Source organism: Triticum aestivum, chromosome 7D (genome assembly GCF_018294505.1).
Source record: "Triticum aestivum cultivar Chinese Spring chromosome 7D, IWGSC CS RefSeq v2.1, whole genome shotgun sequence".
NCBI lineage: Eukaryota > Viridiplantae > Streptophyta > Magnoliopsida > Poales > Poaceae > Triticum > Triticum aestivum.
In genome coordinates, this window is record NC_057814.1 from 419,840,007 (window position 1) to 419,855,219 (window position 15,213).

Consider the following 15,213-nt stretch of genomic DNA (forward strand, 5'->3'; position numbering starts at 1 on the left):
GTCGAACCGCCGTCCTGTAGAACTTGCCTTTTAGCTTTTGTGGCACTCTTGTCACAGAGAATGCCAGAAGCTTGGCACCACTTCATCCATCCGGCTTTGATTCGATGGTTCACATCTTCGTCAATACCCCATCCTCCTGCAACATTGACCCCAAATACCGAAAGGTGTCCTTCCGAGGTACCACCTGGCCATCAAGGCTAACCTCCTCCTCCTCACACCTAGTAGTACTAAAACCGCACATCATGTACTCGGTTTTAGTTCTACTAAGCCTAAACCCTTTCGATTCCAAGGTTTGTCTTCATAACTCTAACTTCCTATTTACCCCCTGGCCATCAATGCACACCTGCTGCATTAGAAGAAACGGAGCATCAACGAAGTGGTACTCAGCAGCAGCATGTGCTCTTCAGTTCATATACAACAAGCTTACATTACACTAATAGCTCAAATTAACTGAACTCGGACGTAGCCAAACATTTCTAATGATTACAACTCCAGTATTCCGAATCATACACAATTGCTATTTCAGTGATGACACTTCTCACCCAGCAAGACAGCTATTTGGCCTGGCTCACAGGGAAGTAGACACCTTCAGCTGCAAGCCAGACATTGTCAGGTCGCTTGTCGCCAACACCGCATACCTGTGAAGGCAGAGACAAGAAGTTCTTGAACTGCTGGAGAAGAATACCTAGAGAATCTGAGAATTCAACCTAACATCCGAGAATATACTCATGGACTCACCTCTTGCTGTCCGCCTGCAATGCGGGTATACTTTCTGTCATGGCTGTGCAGATAGCCACCAGTGTCAACATGGCGCAACCGAATTCGTTGGTTTTGACGCCATGTTTTTCCACCGCCCTCAATCTCAAGCCTGGCATTGGAATAGTAAGATGCAAGAGATCAGCCAGATCAAGGACTGGGCCTGACAGCTGTTCACAGAAATATAATGCGCATTGTGCAACACTTACATCCAATAGTCTCCTGTATCTGACTCACCCTCACCACCAAAGCAACTAACCTGAGATTAGACGAATTCATGAATACATATTGAACATCATGATGTTCTAAGAAAAATGAAATAATATAATTGAAGGCAACACCAGAAGTCTCTGTATAAAAAGATGTTCATTTGGCGAAGGGTGCAAGCAAAAAGTGCCACAAAATTGATATTTTTTAAAATGAATTTATTCCTTATGGTCATATGTATCGAATAGGCCACAAAACTTTTTTGAGTGTGTCAAATAGGTTACCACTCTATTAACTTGCACATATAGGCACTGACCGAAATGAGTGGGTACAGCACTACCGCGCACATTGGTGATGTGTGTAGTAAACAACTTAATTTAGTTGAGTGACCCAAGTGCAAATAAGAAGGATGGTAACCTATTCGACACACTCAAATAAATAGTCACCCAGAGAGTAATTTACTCTTGAAATTAAGTAGTTTACTTCATTTATATGATAATACTTTTTTTGACAATTCAAAACCAAAAGAAGTATCTGCCTAATTATAAAAAGACTGGTTAATTTAATCCACTCCGTTAAATGATGACATACACCATATGTGGCCGTTGACCCCACCAACTAACATAATAGGCCACTGAATCAAAAGATATATCCATTTGTCACATCAATGAGAATTACTCCACCAAACTTGACTCGTAAGAACTAAAATTGCAGCTAAAATTGTTTCTACAATTAAAAGTAATAAAGGTCTAATGGTACAAAGACCATATCATGCATGACCTGAAATTAGAAGAAAGTCACAAGAATTGCTGACCTCCAGATTCCCCGTAATGGGAGAAGCATGCAGATGGCTGTGCAACCACTTTCTAGTCCTCATATGTTGAAGCCTGACGATTGTTCCAGGTGTTATAGCATGACCTTGTTTTGCTGAAGTATCCGGTTGAGGTCTCACAATCTGCATTCTCAAATATAATATAAAAATAAGTTGTCAAGAAAAGGCTTGAGCTTGACTCAGAACATATACCGCGAGTTATCAATTAATATGGTAACAAACTACTAAAATATGTTCCACCATGAAATAGTACAAGAAAGAAACAAGAACTGTTATGTGGGGGCACATATGGTGGGTGGGCTAGGGCCCTGGATGCACCACCCTCTGCTGCGGCCCTGGCCGGATCCAAAAGTGGCTAGAGTCCCTATCTTGTATCCCGAGTAATCATACTAGGTTGATTCCAGATTTGGATGTTGCAGAGTCCGCTTTGTACCTCCTTCGAGTTGGCTTGGCAGCTAAGTTATCCCTACTACATAAAGGGCTTCACCCTCGATCAACAACCCTATCAGAATTCCCAGGTATTACTTCCTAGCAGGCCAATGGTAATTAGAGTATGTTCCAACAACATACATCAATTTACTCTTAGCAAATGTTATGCTGAAACTTCATATGTCAAATTCCAATACATTACTAAAATGTGCACTGAACAAGCTTCATATGCCTTGAAATGGCCAATAATCTCCTAGGCAGTACCAGTTCTAGTGTAGAAGTATGTGGCCAAACACATGAAAGAAGGAAGGTGAAATGTTCTACAAGCTAAATATCTTCACAAGTTAGCTTCAGAGGTAAGTGTACATTAACCACCCCACCCGCACCCTCACCCATGGAACTATGTCCAGAGTAAAATCCCGAGTCAGCATCATTCAATTTTGAAAAGTTGAAATCCAACAAATTCCGTAAAGTATTAAAAAGCAGGCAACGATTCTGTACAAAATCAAAACATTGTGTGAAAAATAATAGGAATGAGGAACAGATAAAAAAATTAAAGGAAAAAAGGAAAACCTCAGAAAAGGTGGGGAAATTATAATATGGAAAATCTACAGGATCACTAAAATATATAAAAATATAGTCATATAAGGCTAGTTACATACCTAAACAAAAAAAATACTAATTCCATTGTATAATATTCCGTTCTATATTATTAGATTTATATTTTGGGATCATTTTCCCCCTTTCTCTGAAGTTCTCATATTGCTTTGTTTACTGATTTTGTTAATATTCTTACTCTAATTTTGCAGATTGGCAGGCAGGGTGTTTCAGGATGCGAGCAGGGCTCGGAGTTGCTCGGTAATCAGCTTGAGCTGCTGAATGATGGTCGTCGGCTTGCCGTCGCCGTGTGCCATGGCAGAGTGGGGGTCAGCTCACAGATCACTATGTTATGGGCTAGTTTTCGATGGAGTTCGTGTGGGCAGCAAAGAAGGTTGTACATCTCAGGTCTCGACCTGATGGGATAGCGTGATAACTTGTGCTCACCTTCGTGCGTTAGGAGAGGCAGAAGCTGAGTCTGCTTTGGGGAAGGCATTTGTACACATGGGCTGCCTCTTATATTAGGCTAGAGCCGAACTAACCTCGGAAACAGTAACTGGCTAAGATATTCTGTATCCTACAGGGTATTGCATACTTATTTTAAACTATTGTTTCCTAACCTTCAGTCGGGACTCTAGTCCAACTCTCACCTGAACGCTATTTGCTGCCTAGGCTTCTGATTTACTGCTGCTGCTCCTAATGCCACTACCTGCTACCTCTGGAATAGAACTGCTGCTGCCATCAATTTTCTTGCGGCACCTCTGGTATGTTTGGGCCCCAAAAGGAGTCCACAACAACTTATCTCTTAGCTTTACCTCCAACACAAGTTTGCTCATGCAAGGTTGCAATTCTTGAACATGACCAACCTGCCGTAGCCTTAATAAAGATTTATGGCAGTGACTGGCTGGAAAGTGGAACCGAAACAACTTAAAAGTTATGCTGTGTTTCAAAATGTTCGCATTATGTTTGGGGTAGGGCAGTGCTGATCATTCTTTTCCATTTCGTTAATGTTAATCTTTCTTAATAGTTACGACGAGTACCCTAAGCTGGTTTCTTTAGCCTACGCAGCTACGCACTCTTAGCCCAAAGCATATACTGCCGCCATTCACTTCTAACTATGGAAGCTTAAGGGAACTTTTGGCACTTTTGAACAAGTGAATGCAATATATTATTGAATACTTAGATTGTCCATTTGTAAACAATCTCAGAGCCTTCTTCGCAAAAATATTTAAACAATAGTGTACTTTGTGCAGATATGCTCTCAGCTAGGCAGAAGAGAAGGTCCATGTCAGTTGGTCGCGCACCACATTTGAGGTATGAAGTATGAACATCTTTATTTTAGTTCATTTTCTAAATGCTCATGGGTTATATCTACATCTTATTACATAATCCGTAATCAAACTGTCAACTTCAAAAGGAATTTTGAAATTATTTACTTAGGGCCCGTTTGGAACTACTCCAGCTCCGCTCTGCCAATTCCGTGTGCGGAGCAGGGTCGAACGCTGCAGCTGCGGAAGCAGCTCCACGAAACTATGTTGGGGCCGCAGTGCAAATTGGAGAAGTTGGAGAAGCTGGGAAGTTGCAGCGGGATCCTAAAAAACACGGAGTTGGCCTAAATTACAACCCACTGCCACCGGTAAGTGGAAAAATGACCTGTTCATTAGAGTCGGGAAAATTTCGCATATCTGCCACCAAACAGGTGAAGCCGGTCAGCAGAGAAGCTGCCATCAATGATGTGAAGCTAGAACTGAGGATTTGATGAGGCAATGTGGGTTTTAAACAGGCCCTTAATAAGCTTAGCTCTGTGCAAGAAACCATGTCAAAGATAGACTGTTCACAGACATGCAAGTAAGTGCTGGACAGATTCTATGAGCGATACCTGTAAATCAGCAATAACGAACAGCCGCAAAAAGAATGGAGTTACAGAATGAACGAATGTGCAAAGAAAGACAGAAAGCATGGGTGAAGCTACTCGGAGCTTCCCTGGTGCACAGGCACCAGGGTCGAATTTTATTTTAGTAGTGATTAGGTGCTGTTGATTAGGTGATTAGGTGGTGTTGTTTGCCTGTGCACCAAGTTAAACTGAAAGTGGTGCATCAGGTCGGAGAGACGAACATGCAGAAGCCTTGTTTTGGGCATGGCATTGTGGGCTGTAACCTTTTGGTAGGGTTTGCTGTGGCTGGGCATTAAGCCGTCAACCGGGAGATGGAAGTGCAGGAGCTGGAGAGCAACAAATCGATCTTTCGTCCCCTTGATCGATCGAGCACGCCGTCACACAAACAGGCGACTGGTCAATGGACCACAGCGGACGGCCGATGCTGTGCCCCTTCCTCCAGCTGCCCAGCTCAAGGTATCATACGTAGATGTCCTAAATCTCAATTCTCGGGATATGAAGTGCAAATCGTCCTTCTAGACTGTCTCAGTTCTTTATTTTTAATTCTCTGTACGAGGTTGTTGCGAAGCAGAGATTTCAGTTTATTAATTAGTCTTTGTCACTCTCAAACAAATAATCTATGTCAAATGTGCATAGGCACCAGTGCACGGCAGAGCCTATGCCAGCCCCACAAGACAGGAGACAGCCGACACTGCGCCGGTCTATCAACACCGCGACCAAGCAGCTCTAGCGCGGTACCTTTTTTTTTCCTTTGTTAGTATTTGGTAATAATTGTTCATTCTCAGTTCTTGCCATTATTTGTCTGAGGTGTTGCCAGTAGATTAAACCTTATTCAGATAATAGGAGTTTTGGCAAAATGTGGGGCATTGGCTATGGGTTTTACTCCTAATTAGGGTATTACTTCGTTCGGCTGAGTGATTTTCCAAGTATTAAGTTGGAACGCATAACATCATTTCCAAGTAACTTGATAAAGCATTTTGATTTGTATTTTTTTGTACCTATACATCTTCTGCTATTATGTCTGATAATCCATGCTAGGAGTTACAAAACACATTTTATCTAGCACACTTTTGTGTAAAAAATTAAAACCATGTTAAAGCGGTGCATCAGGGTGACTTTTCCAGCTCCACCCCTGACAGAAAGGACAAGTAACTGAGCAAACCAGATTAAAACACTCGCATGCTAAATAACCTGGAATGGTCTTTCCATTCCAGGTTAACAGCGTCGTGTTGGAAGTCAGGAAAAAACTGTAAATCGATTAATAAACACATAATTTTGCTACGGCCTCGCGCCTTAGTTCAATTCAGTTTTGTTTGATGCAGCGCTAGAGAGATACATACCCAGTAGCTGTTGGCGTCATCCACATTTGGGAAGCTGGTGACCGATTGCTGGCCGCTACCAGATCCATACGGCACGTCGTGGGAATGCAGCCGAAACTTGGTCCTCTCGTGCATTAACTTGACCACTGATCCGTAGGAAATCTAAAGGAATTGGAGAAACAATTGCGTCACTGATCCGATCCATAGTGATCCCAGTTCCAAACACAGAACGCTAATCAGCTTAACGCCCTAACCCAACCATCCCAAATCGCAACCTTACAAGGAGGAAGGCGGAAATTAATTACCCACCTCCACAGCGCTGTCCGAGTCGGCGGCGTAGGACTGCGACGGCGACGCCTCGGGGAGGTCGAGGCCGAGGTAGAGCACAAGCGCGAGCGCGAACGACGCGGCGGCCATCGCGAGCAGCAGAGCCAGGAACCAGGTCCTCTGCCAGAACGGCGCGGCCTCCTGCTCCTCCTCCCGCTCACCGCGGCGCCTTATCCGCTCGCGCGCGAGGGCGCCGGCGAGGCTGGTGGTCGCTGCCTCCGACGGCTTCGCCTCGGCGGAGGCGGGCTTGCGGCGGGAGAGGACCGGCCCCTGGGGCGTGGGCGGCGCCACCGCGGCGGTGTCGACGGGGCAGAGAAGGAAGCTCTAGAAGGTTCGCTCGTACGCCACTACGCCGCGGGGAACTCAGGTCGAAGGAGCACGCGAATTGCGCGCCGCTTGTGTTTGTGACGAGTGCTTGTTTTTCGTTTACTTTTCTGTTTGAAGGACCAGAGAGGAAGCTGCGGTTTCTCGCGGCCACGTCATGGCAAAGGATACCCAGCGAATGGGAGGCGTCAACGTGGCAGTTATGGTGATATGGCGAAACGCCATTGGTTCAATAATCTGCTCCTCGTGGCAACGGCTTCGTGGAGGAGGGAGGGGTTTGAGTCGACTCTGCTGGTCTGCTCTGCCGGTCAACATACGGTCTGCTTTTGGAGGATCGGAGGGCTATCGTCCCGTTTCGCACTTCTTTATTCCGCCTTTTTTTCGATGTTTATATTAGAGTAGAGCTTTTTTAACATATATATACACTAGATAAGTGGCGCGCGTTGCCCGCCTCACGGCGAGCAACTCAAATGGAAAAACCATTTGCACCAGAACATAACCAAAACAAAACAATCACAAGGAAACATGTTTGTACACTTGGTTCTATAGCCAACATATCCACAAGGTAGCTCTGTAGTCATAAGCTATACTACACTACCTCTGATTCTCAGAACCTTCGTCATTTTGCTCCACCAAAAAAACCTACATGGTGAATCACATTGGGTTTGGTTCATCTTTTTGCTGCCAAGCAGGTCCAAGGTGTAAGTCTGCATCCAGAACAACACAGATTAAGCATGACAACCAATATTGAAAAAACAAATTTGAACAGATGAGATACCATTTGAATATATGAATATGAATAGGCATCTCGTCTTTTCGAGAATAACTTCAGAAAACTGATGGCAATAAAAAGACTCTGAGCAACTGCTGATCAAAGGAGAAACATGATTTCAAAGTCCAAAAATCACAATTACCTTCCATGGCAATAAAAAAAAGTACCATAGGCATCCACACTGGGTCACATTTTTTTAGTGCATACCAACAAAAAACCAGAAAATAGATCATACTGAATTTTTTATTTCTGGCTTTGGATGACCTAAGAACATATATATTAAACACAAATAGTTTAATAGACCATACTTGTTTGGGGAACCTTTACCATGAAACATCCTAATCAGAAAAATTTTATTAGCTCCACACTGATAAACTCTGTAGGAATAGAACTGAAGAATGAAAAAGAATCTAGGTCAACACTGAAATATAGGGAAAATTTGTAGCTTGTTCCCACAAGAAAGATCAATACTGCAACTCAAGATATACAACATGGTTACCTCTCTGGTATTTGCATCTCAATCAGCCTATTCACTTCAACTAACTTGGGAGGATTCTTCGGGACCTTTAACGGTTGTGCATAACGAAGTGTTCCTGTTTTTACAAAATCATAAGCTCTTAGTGAACTACACCATTTCACCATCATAACACCTATTCCCAGACAATCTCTAAGGGAAAAATAAAATATTTAGAAGCAAAATCACATAGCGACCATGGCATTTATCAGAGTTTACACATACGATGAAAATATTTGCACAAAAACCAGAAGTTTGCGTCATGCTAGCTGAAACATTTACTGTTATAGTCTGCATCTACTTAAACTTCCAAAGTCACATTCAGTGTTGTTTTTTAGATAAACTTAAACAATAGCACTGCGACCACAAGCTCGGAGCTATGTATAGCCCAAATGTTTACCCAATTCATGTATGATGGATCTCCCAATACTGAAAGCAATGGAAAAAAATATCCTAAAAGAAGATGCATACGGGAAGTAGCTCCACAACTATCAGCAGTATGTGTTGTTGACCATGAAAAAAACACGCTGGGCTCTACTCTGAACCGTAGCATGGACATGACAAAATAAGAGGGAATCAAGAGACGGAGAGAGGCAGACAACAACCTGGAACACCCAGTGTGGGGATGTTAGGCAATGGAGAGCTAGGTCAGGTTGGAGGCGGTGGTGGAAGGCGTTGCGCGAGAAAGGAAGTGGGCATATCCAGCGCCGCTGGTGAGCACATCAGGCCACGACCTGGGCGTTCGGCTAGCTGCTGCATGAGTGAAATCCCTTTTATTCTAAATATTTGACAACGAACAATCAAGTAAATATGCATGCACCAAAGCGTTTACCTTTGTTGATGCTAAGAGCAAGGAATTAAAGGTACCAACAGTGCAACACCCAGCTGCAATTTGTTAGCAACCCACCAAACAAAAACTTCACCTAATAAATATCAAAGTTTTATATCAAAACAAATTGGCTTGCAGTTTTGGACGAAGGTGAATATACATCATAGAGGTGAACATACATGACGGTGTAGCATAAGATGGTGAAATACCTGATTGAGCTCCTTTTTTCTGATATCCATTGGTCTAATCTTTACGGTTTACACACACTTGAGTCCTGCATCATGGAGAGATTAGCTTACAAATAAAGAGGCGAATAAGGTCATTTTCGGAGGTGGGTGTCAACCAACAACTGGAAAGAAAATTCTCGACAAAGAACAATTTATATATCCACCTAGATAATCATGGCAATGATTAAATATGCTAATAATATAGAGGAATCACCATGGCATCAAATATTTCTATCTTTAAAGAACAACTGCTTAGTGAAGCTCCAAATAAGAATATACCATCATTAGTTTGGAGACAATACACCCTGGCATGTTTTCACCATTGTTGACACTATTTTTAAGTATTAAATGCTTTTACTTATTTCCTAAATTACAACGATCTAAGCCAATAGACTCCTATACAAAACGAACGACTAATATTTTAGCTTCGAAAGAAAATTCAATGATCATAGGCTCTGAAACTTACATCTGAATAGCACTTGGTCCATGGCATCTGTCAGCTGCAGCAACACCATTTTTAGCACCAGCGACAGCTCGGCAGGTAGACGTGACACCAAGTTCTCACCACAGGTGGATGGATAAATTTCCTGCCATTCTATGCTGCAAAAAGGAGATCGGCAGAGAGAGACCCCTGTAGGTTGAGCAGCCACCAGTGAGATCCAGTATGGTCACATCAAGGGGAATCAACACATTTAGACGGCAGAGCACGAAGGCGAACTTTCTCCTGAGGTCTACCAAAATGTAATAAATGAGAGCTATAAAGTTGATTCCTTGCTATATATGCGCAAAAAAAAAGTTGATTCCTTGCTATATATATGAGAGGGAATAGCATCAAACAATTGGAGTATGTGTACTATTTGATCGGCAATGATACGTACAGTCTTAAAGAGATTTTCTCCGCTGCAAAATAAATAGATGCTCTAGGCTGGGTAGTGAAACCATTCTTGTTCTATCACAACTCCTAAAATATTATGAACCAGCTTCCATATCCCCTCCTCGGAAAATCATGTAAACCTTTGATCCATAGAGCAACCGGGGATATTTTGATCCATAGTCAAATGCCAACTTCACAAATCTAATACTGGCAGCAAAAATCAGGCTATGACTGAACCGAACTTCCAAACAACCGTTCAGGGTCACAGAGATTCTACAAGATGAATTGATGGAAAATGGAAACATAAAATACACACTGGCATTATAACCAAAATTTGCAAACCTGTGATGATGAAAAAAATCCGAATACAGCAAACTGTATCTCACCCATGCCATTTGAAGGTTCTGAGCCATCCAGATAAATTTTATACCAAGATTATGGATGCATTCCTGTAAAAGAATAAAATACATAAAAAGCAGTCATAAACTCAAGTGTAGGTCTGTTTAAAATTCGGATCAATTCTACATCACTTGTTTGTGAATCTCAAAGGAAACAGACCTAAACTGAGTGAATTAGTATGTGGTGTGCCCCAATATTATTTTTATCAACAGAAGAATAATATAGATTTAGGAAATTGAAAATCAAGTATTACCATTCATTTCAACAGAAAATAAATAGTTGGTGAACAAATATACATGTCTAAAATGTATGTACAGTATAGATATTAGAGTTTATGTTAAACGGAAATTAGTTTCAGGTTTTTCCTTTGTCAGCAAAATGCCTAGCAAAATGATCATGCATAAATAATTGGAATTTATCGATACATTATCATCTATTTTTGTTCATGTACATCGGTTCAGAATCTATTCGACAACAAACAATACATAAAATGCATAAAAACTAAGTAAAAGAAATTATCGATGTTGAATCACATGAAGCATCAAGAGTAAGCATTCGAGAAAAAACACACTGCATGAGCCCAAACTGAACTATGGGTGTTCATCCAATTCTAAAAAGGAGGTATACAACTACACACACAGGAACCTAAGTATGGCATTTGTACTTATACATGATAATAATTAAGTAAAGAAGCATTCAATTGCGACAGAAGTAAAACACAATGGATCTCAAGATCAACATCAGATTAGAAGACAGGATCAAGCTCGGTGCGTTCATCCGACCACAAAAGACGGGCATTGAACATGCAGTTCGGTACTAAAAGCGAGAACACATAAGAAGAGTCAACTACGAAGCCATAATCGCTAAGCATACTAAGAAGTGGCGTAATTCATCCGCCTTATCGATTTTACTTCACAGTGACCGCCTCACACGAACTTGATACAAACAAATTGGGAGATACATAGAGCACATTGAGTTCTCCACCCAAGCATCTTGAAAGTGCAATATATGTACGGCAAGACGAAATCAACTTGATAGGAATAAGATCAGCTGTGAATTTGACGAGGCGCCATCTAATAGCACGACCTTTGAAGAGGATACTGACTTCTAAGACATGGCAGCGGAGCCCCCATTTTTCTCCTTATTGTTATACTTGGTTACATTTATGATGTAACTTTTTTCATAGGAAATAAAGAAATATTGAATGCGACACTAAGGTCTATCACAAGATAAACCTTATATGACTCAAAATTCACATTCCACGAAGTAATTTCAAGCGCCACATCATTCCATATGCAGCTGGTAGTAATTGTTATAGTAGATCAGACCAGAGTAAATACCATTTCCAGATATGGAGCTTAATGGACTTGTTGTCGATGGGCATCATCCTGTCTTCCGACTCGAAGACCTTTATGAGTTAGTGCCAGGCTGCGATGAACTGCAGTAGCAGGCATGACTTGTCATTTTCCAGAAGCTTCATAGCCATCTAATTTCACCAAAGATGTCCCCAAAACCCGAGAGCGCCCAGAAGCTGCATGGAACCATTCATTTCCAGAATGTGTGACAAAGATTTACAATATACTCAGCAAACAAGTTCAAGCTTAACTAAGGTTCTGCCTTCAGATTAGCATTTTCAATATATTTGTGAATAAATTAGAACAGGACATTATAATGAATACAACAGACTCATGCAAAAAGAGGGAGAAGGGGGAACCTATAAGCTGAAATATGTATAATGAAATGCTAAAAATCAAAGAATTGATAAAAATGATCAGATGCTTTGGCCTGGACGGGTTTCTGAAACAATACAGAAAACACTCTATCTAGGAAAATTGGTACTACAGAATCAAGGAAAATTGGTACTACAGAATCTATAAAATCATTTCAATGAAAATAAAAAACTGCTACATGCATCAAATTATCATCGCATTGGCATCTCACAAAGACATGGCATCTCAGCTTTTAGTCTACAAGGAAATCAAGATTGAGACCTGTAGGTCATCAATAGTCACTTCGACAAATCGCTGAGGAGCCAGGGATTCCGATCGGTCTCGTTTTTCTGGATTCAGGGTTCATTGCATAGCGGGCTCAGATTCACCTTTCCTCGATCATATAACCTACCCCCGTCATCTCTTATCACCAGATCAATCTGTTCATACAATGGAGCTGCCCTGGTTATCACTCAACAAGAATGACCATCCAAGGACAACAACAAGTATCACAGGATCAAAAAGGATTCTAGAGACAAGAGGGAGGATCCAACCTGATACACACAGGTACCACGATTGCTCAAAGGCACACTTATTTCAGCCACGATTAATCATCATCGCCCTAGCACGAACGCCACTGATCAATCTAGCAAATCCAGGAGCATAGCTATAGGACCAGGGCATCCACATGTAAACCAGAGCATCACATGAGCTCCTATGATAGCAACTAAACATGAACAACAGCCTGCAAACCCTAAAATGGCATGGATCCACAACTACAGAGCTCAAGTAGGAAGCGATGCATGAGTAGGGCATAGAGCATCAACCAGACGAGCACCTCATCAATATAGCCATGGCCATGTCCCATACAGTAGCCGAAGCAGAGGAGTGGGAGGAAGATGGACCTCACCGAGGGAGGTTGTAGCCGAGGCAGTACTCAGTGCGCGCCAGGGTTGCGCCTGAACACCGTCCAACCGACAAGGAACCGCGTCGGAGTTGCGCCTTGCACCGTCCCGCCGACGAGCACGAACGCATCAAACAACCTGTGTAAGAAAGGCATCGTTGTTTATCAGAAACAATTATTTAGGAATTAATATTTAACAGAAATGCTTTTTGTAGCACAAAGATATACACAGGAAAAATACATGAGCAGATCCTTCTATCAAAGGTCACAGAAAACAACAATATGAAATCAACATGTTAGTTAGAAAATGTTTTGGTAGAACATATTCAAAACATCCATGTGCAGTAAAAAAGGAACTTGACCTTGCTACAATCATCTCTGAACCTGACACTACAGTCTAAACCAGGGAAAAGGAATAACAATGCAGCTTTCTAGTCCTGACTGCTTTTCTTGTGAGCAAATGCATAATAATTTAGACTCGGGTGGAACTATACAGAACAAAAACAAAATGGCTCCAATGAAGCAAGTATTAACCAAATAAACATATAAAGAGTTAGATAAACAACTGAATGCCACCAAGGCGTATAAAATTAAGAGGACGCCAGATATGCAATAACCCACCTGCACTGGAGGTCAGCGAAAAATCTATTTATACAATCATGTAAGCATCATAGCACTCCTAAACAAACCCACTCATATTTTCCATTTCCTCTTCTAAATCATGTCGGGTCAAAACAGATATACAGCTAGAAGCAAAGACTGGATAAAAGGGAACAAACCTTGAGGCTGAACCCACTTGAGTGGTCCGATAAGGAGCAAATAATCAAAAACATCTAAACTGGCATCAGAGTGGTCCAATAAGGCCCAAATCCTCAGGCTCGGCGGTAGCATCCAGATTGGTGAGGCATCACTAATCTAGCTCCAAACCCAAGAATCTAGCATCCAAATGAACCAAATATTAACACGTAAATAACTCTGGATGACACATGGCCTGAACTTGCTAGAGAAAGATCAACAGTAGTACTGCCTAGTTTCCTAATTCATAAGAATTGAGCATATACCTTTGTGTAAGCGAGAGTTATTGCCAAACATGATGTCTTCACCTCTCAATTAACCGCAATCAATGATATATAGGGAACACTGATGACCTGGTTATAAAAATGAAACATGATTTATCAGAAAGAGCAAGCCTTGCTTTAACTCTCAAATCTTTTGCACAAACATATTAGAACATGATAGTACTGAAATTTCAAATAAGCAGAGCCATCGTTTGCATCTTTCAAGTACCTATCAATATGAAAGCTTATTGTTTTGTACAGATTGCAAATCTTGCAGCACTAGTTTCCCAAACGCTGCCACATAACCCGAAGATTGTTGAACCATTGAGGATGTAGAGATGAATTGGATATTATCTGAAAGACTCCCATTAAAACATCTGTAAGAATATTAAAACTGAAATGCATCCCTTTCGCTATTCTCCCATATTCAACAAAATGAAAATCTACAGCAGTAACTAAAACAATATAGTCCTTGAAATGCATCCCTTTCGCTGGTCTCCCATCGATTCATTGGTCCTTGCTAACAAGGCAGCAACAAAAGCCCATTTTTTTCGAACCTAGTCAAACCACCAATCCAAAAGATCCCAATATTTGGAACCTACCTAAACCCTTCTCTCTCCCATCGATTCCAAGCAAGGTAGCACAAAAGGCCCCAAAAAAGTGGCCATCTTTGGAACCCTAGCCAGACCATCGAGCCAACAAATTCCTAATACTTGGAATCTAGCCAATCCAGAGAGCACAAAAGGCCGCTTGGAATCTAGTCTTTGGAATATAGCCCGAATCCAACAGGATCTCCAGGCAGAGAAGACAAAAAAGCTACAAGCCCATGCTACAAACAAACAAGAACAGAGAAAGGAGAGAGATAAGGGGTCGACCTGCAGTTCCCTGGACGAAGACAAACCCTAGCCTCTCACCACTTTTGCTGCTTCTTGCCCGTCGCCGCCTTGGGAGCCAACTTCATCTTCCCGAATGCGGTGCCCTTGCGCGGGCTCCTGATGGTCGTGGCCTCCTCGTCGGCCTCGGGCGCGGCCTAGGCGGAGGTCGTGCGATCCAGCTCTGACGGCTGAGTGCATCCTGCAGACGATGTCGGGGGAGGATGGTGCACGGGGACGGGCAGGAGTGGGAGGCGAATGGTGGACGGGGCAGCGAGCGCGACGAGGGAGCGCTGTCGGCGGCGACGAAGAGGGCGGGGCGGGGGGCATGGGCGGGACTGCGCGAGGTGGTGAGCTGGGCGACGGCCGA

At 42.3% G+C, this 15,213-nt stretch overlaps 1 protein-coding gene across 1 annotated transcript; it reads right to left on the reverse strand.

Moving 5' to 3' along the window:
* Nucleotides 1-351: 351 nt before the first annotated feature.
* LOC123165974 (stromal cell-derived factor 2-like protein) lies at nt 352-6,785 on the reverse strand. The gene is made up of 6 exons (XM_044583736.1): nt 6,344-6,785; nt 6,056-6,196; nt 1,778-1,918; nt 966-1,015; nt 739-868; nt 352-638 (listed from the first exon to the last, which is right to left on the reverse strand). Exons 1-6 carry the CDS (start codon nt 6,449-6,451, stop codon nt 555-557), a joined length of 654 nt encoding a protein of 217 aa, XP_044439671.1. The 5' UTR covers nt 6,452-6,785; the 3' UTR covers nt 352-554.
* Nucleotides 6,786-15,213: the final 8,428 nt, after the last annotated feature.

What these genes read in the sequence shown, in the direction of transcription:
- LOC123165974 (XM_044583736.1), bottom strand. Translation starts at nt 6,451, where the DNA reads ATGGCCGCCGCGTCGTTCGCGCTCGCGCTTGTGCTCTACCTCGGCCTC. An exon ending in ACTCGGACAGCGCTGTGGAG is followed by an intron (nt 6,197 to 6,343) that starts GTGGGTAATTAA and finishes CAATTCCTTTAG; the next exon opens with ATTTCCTACGGATCAGTGGT. An exon ending in CCATTACGGGGAATCTGGAG is followed by an intron (nt 1,016 to 1,777) that starts GTCAGCAATTCT and finishes GTCTAATCTCAG; the next exon opens with GTTAGTTGCTTTGGTGGTGA.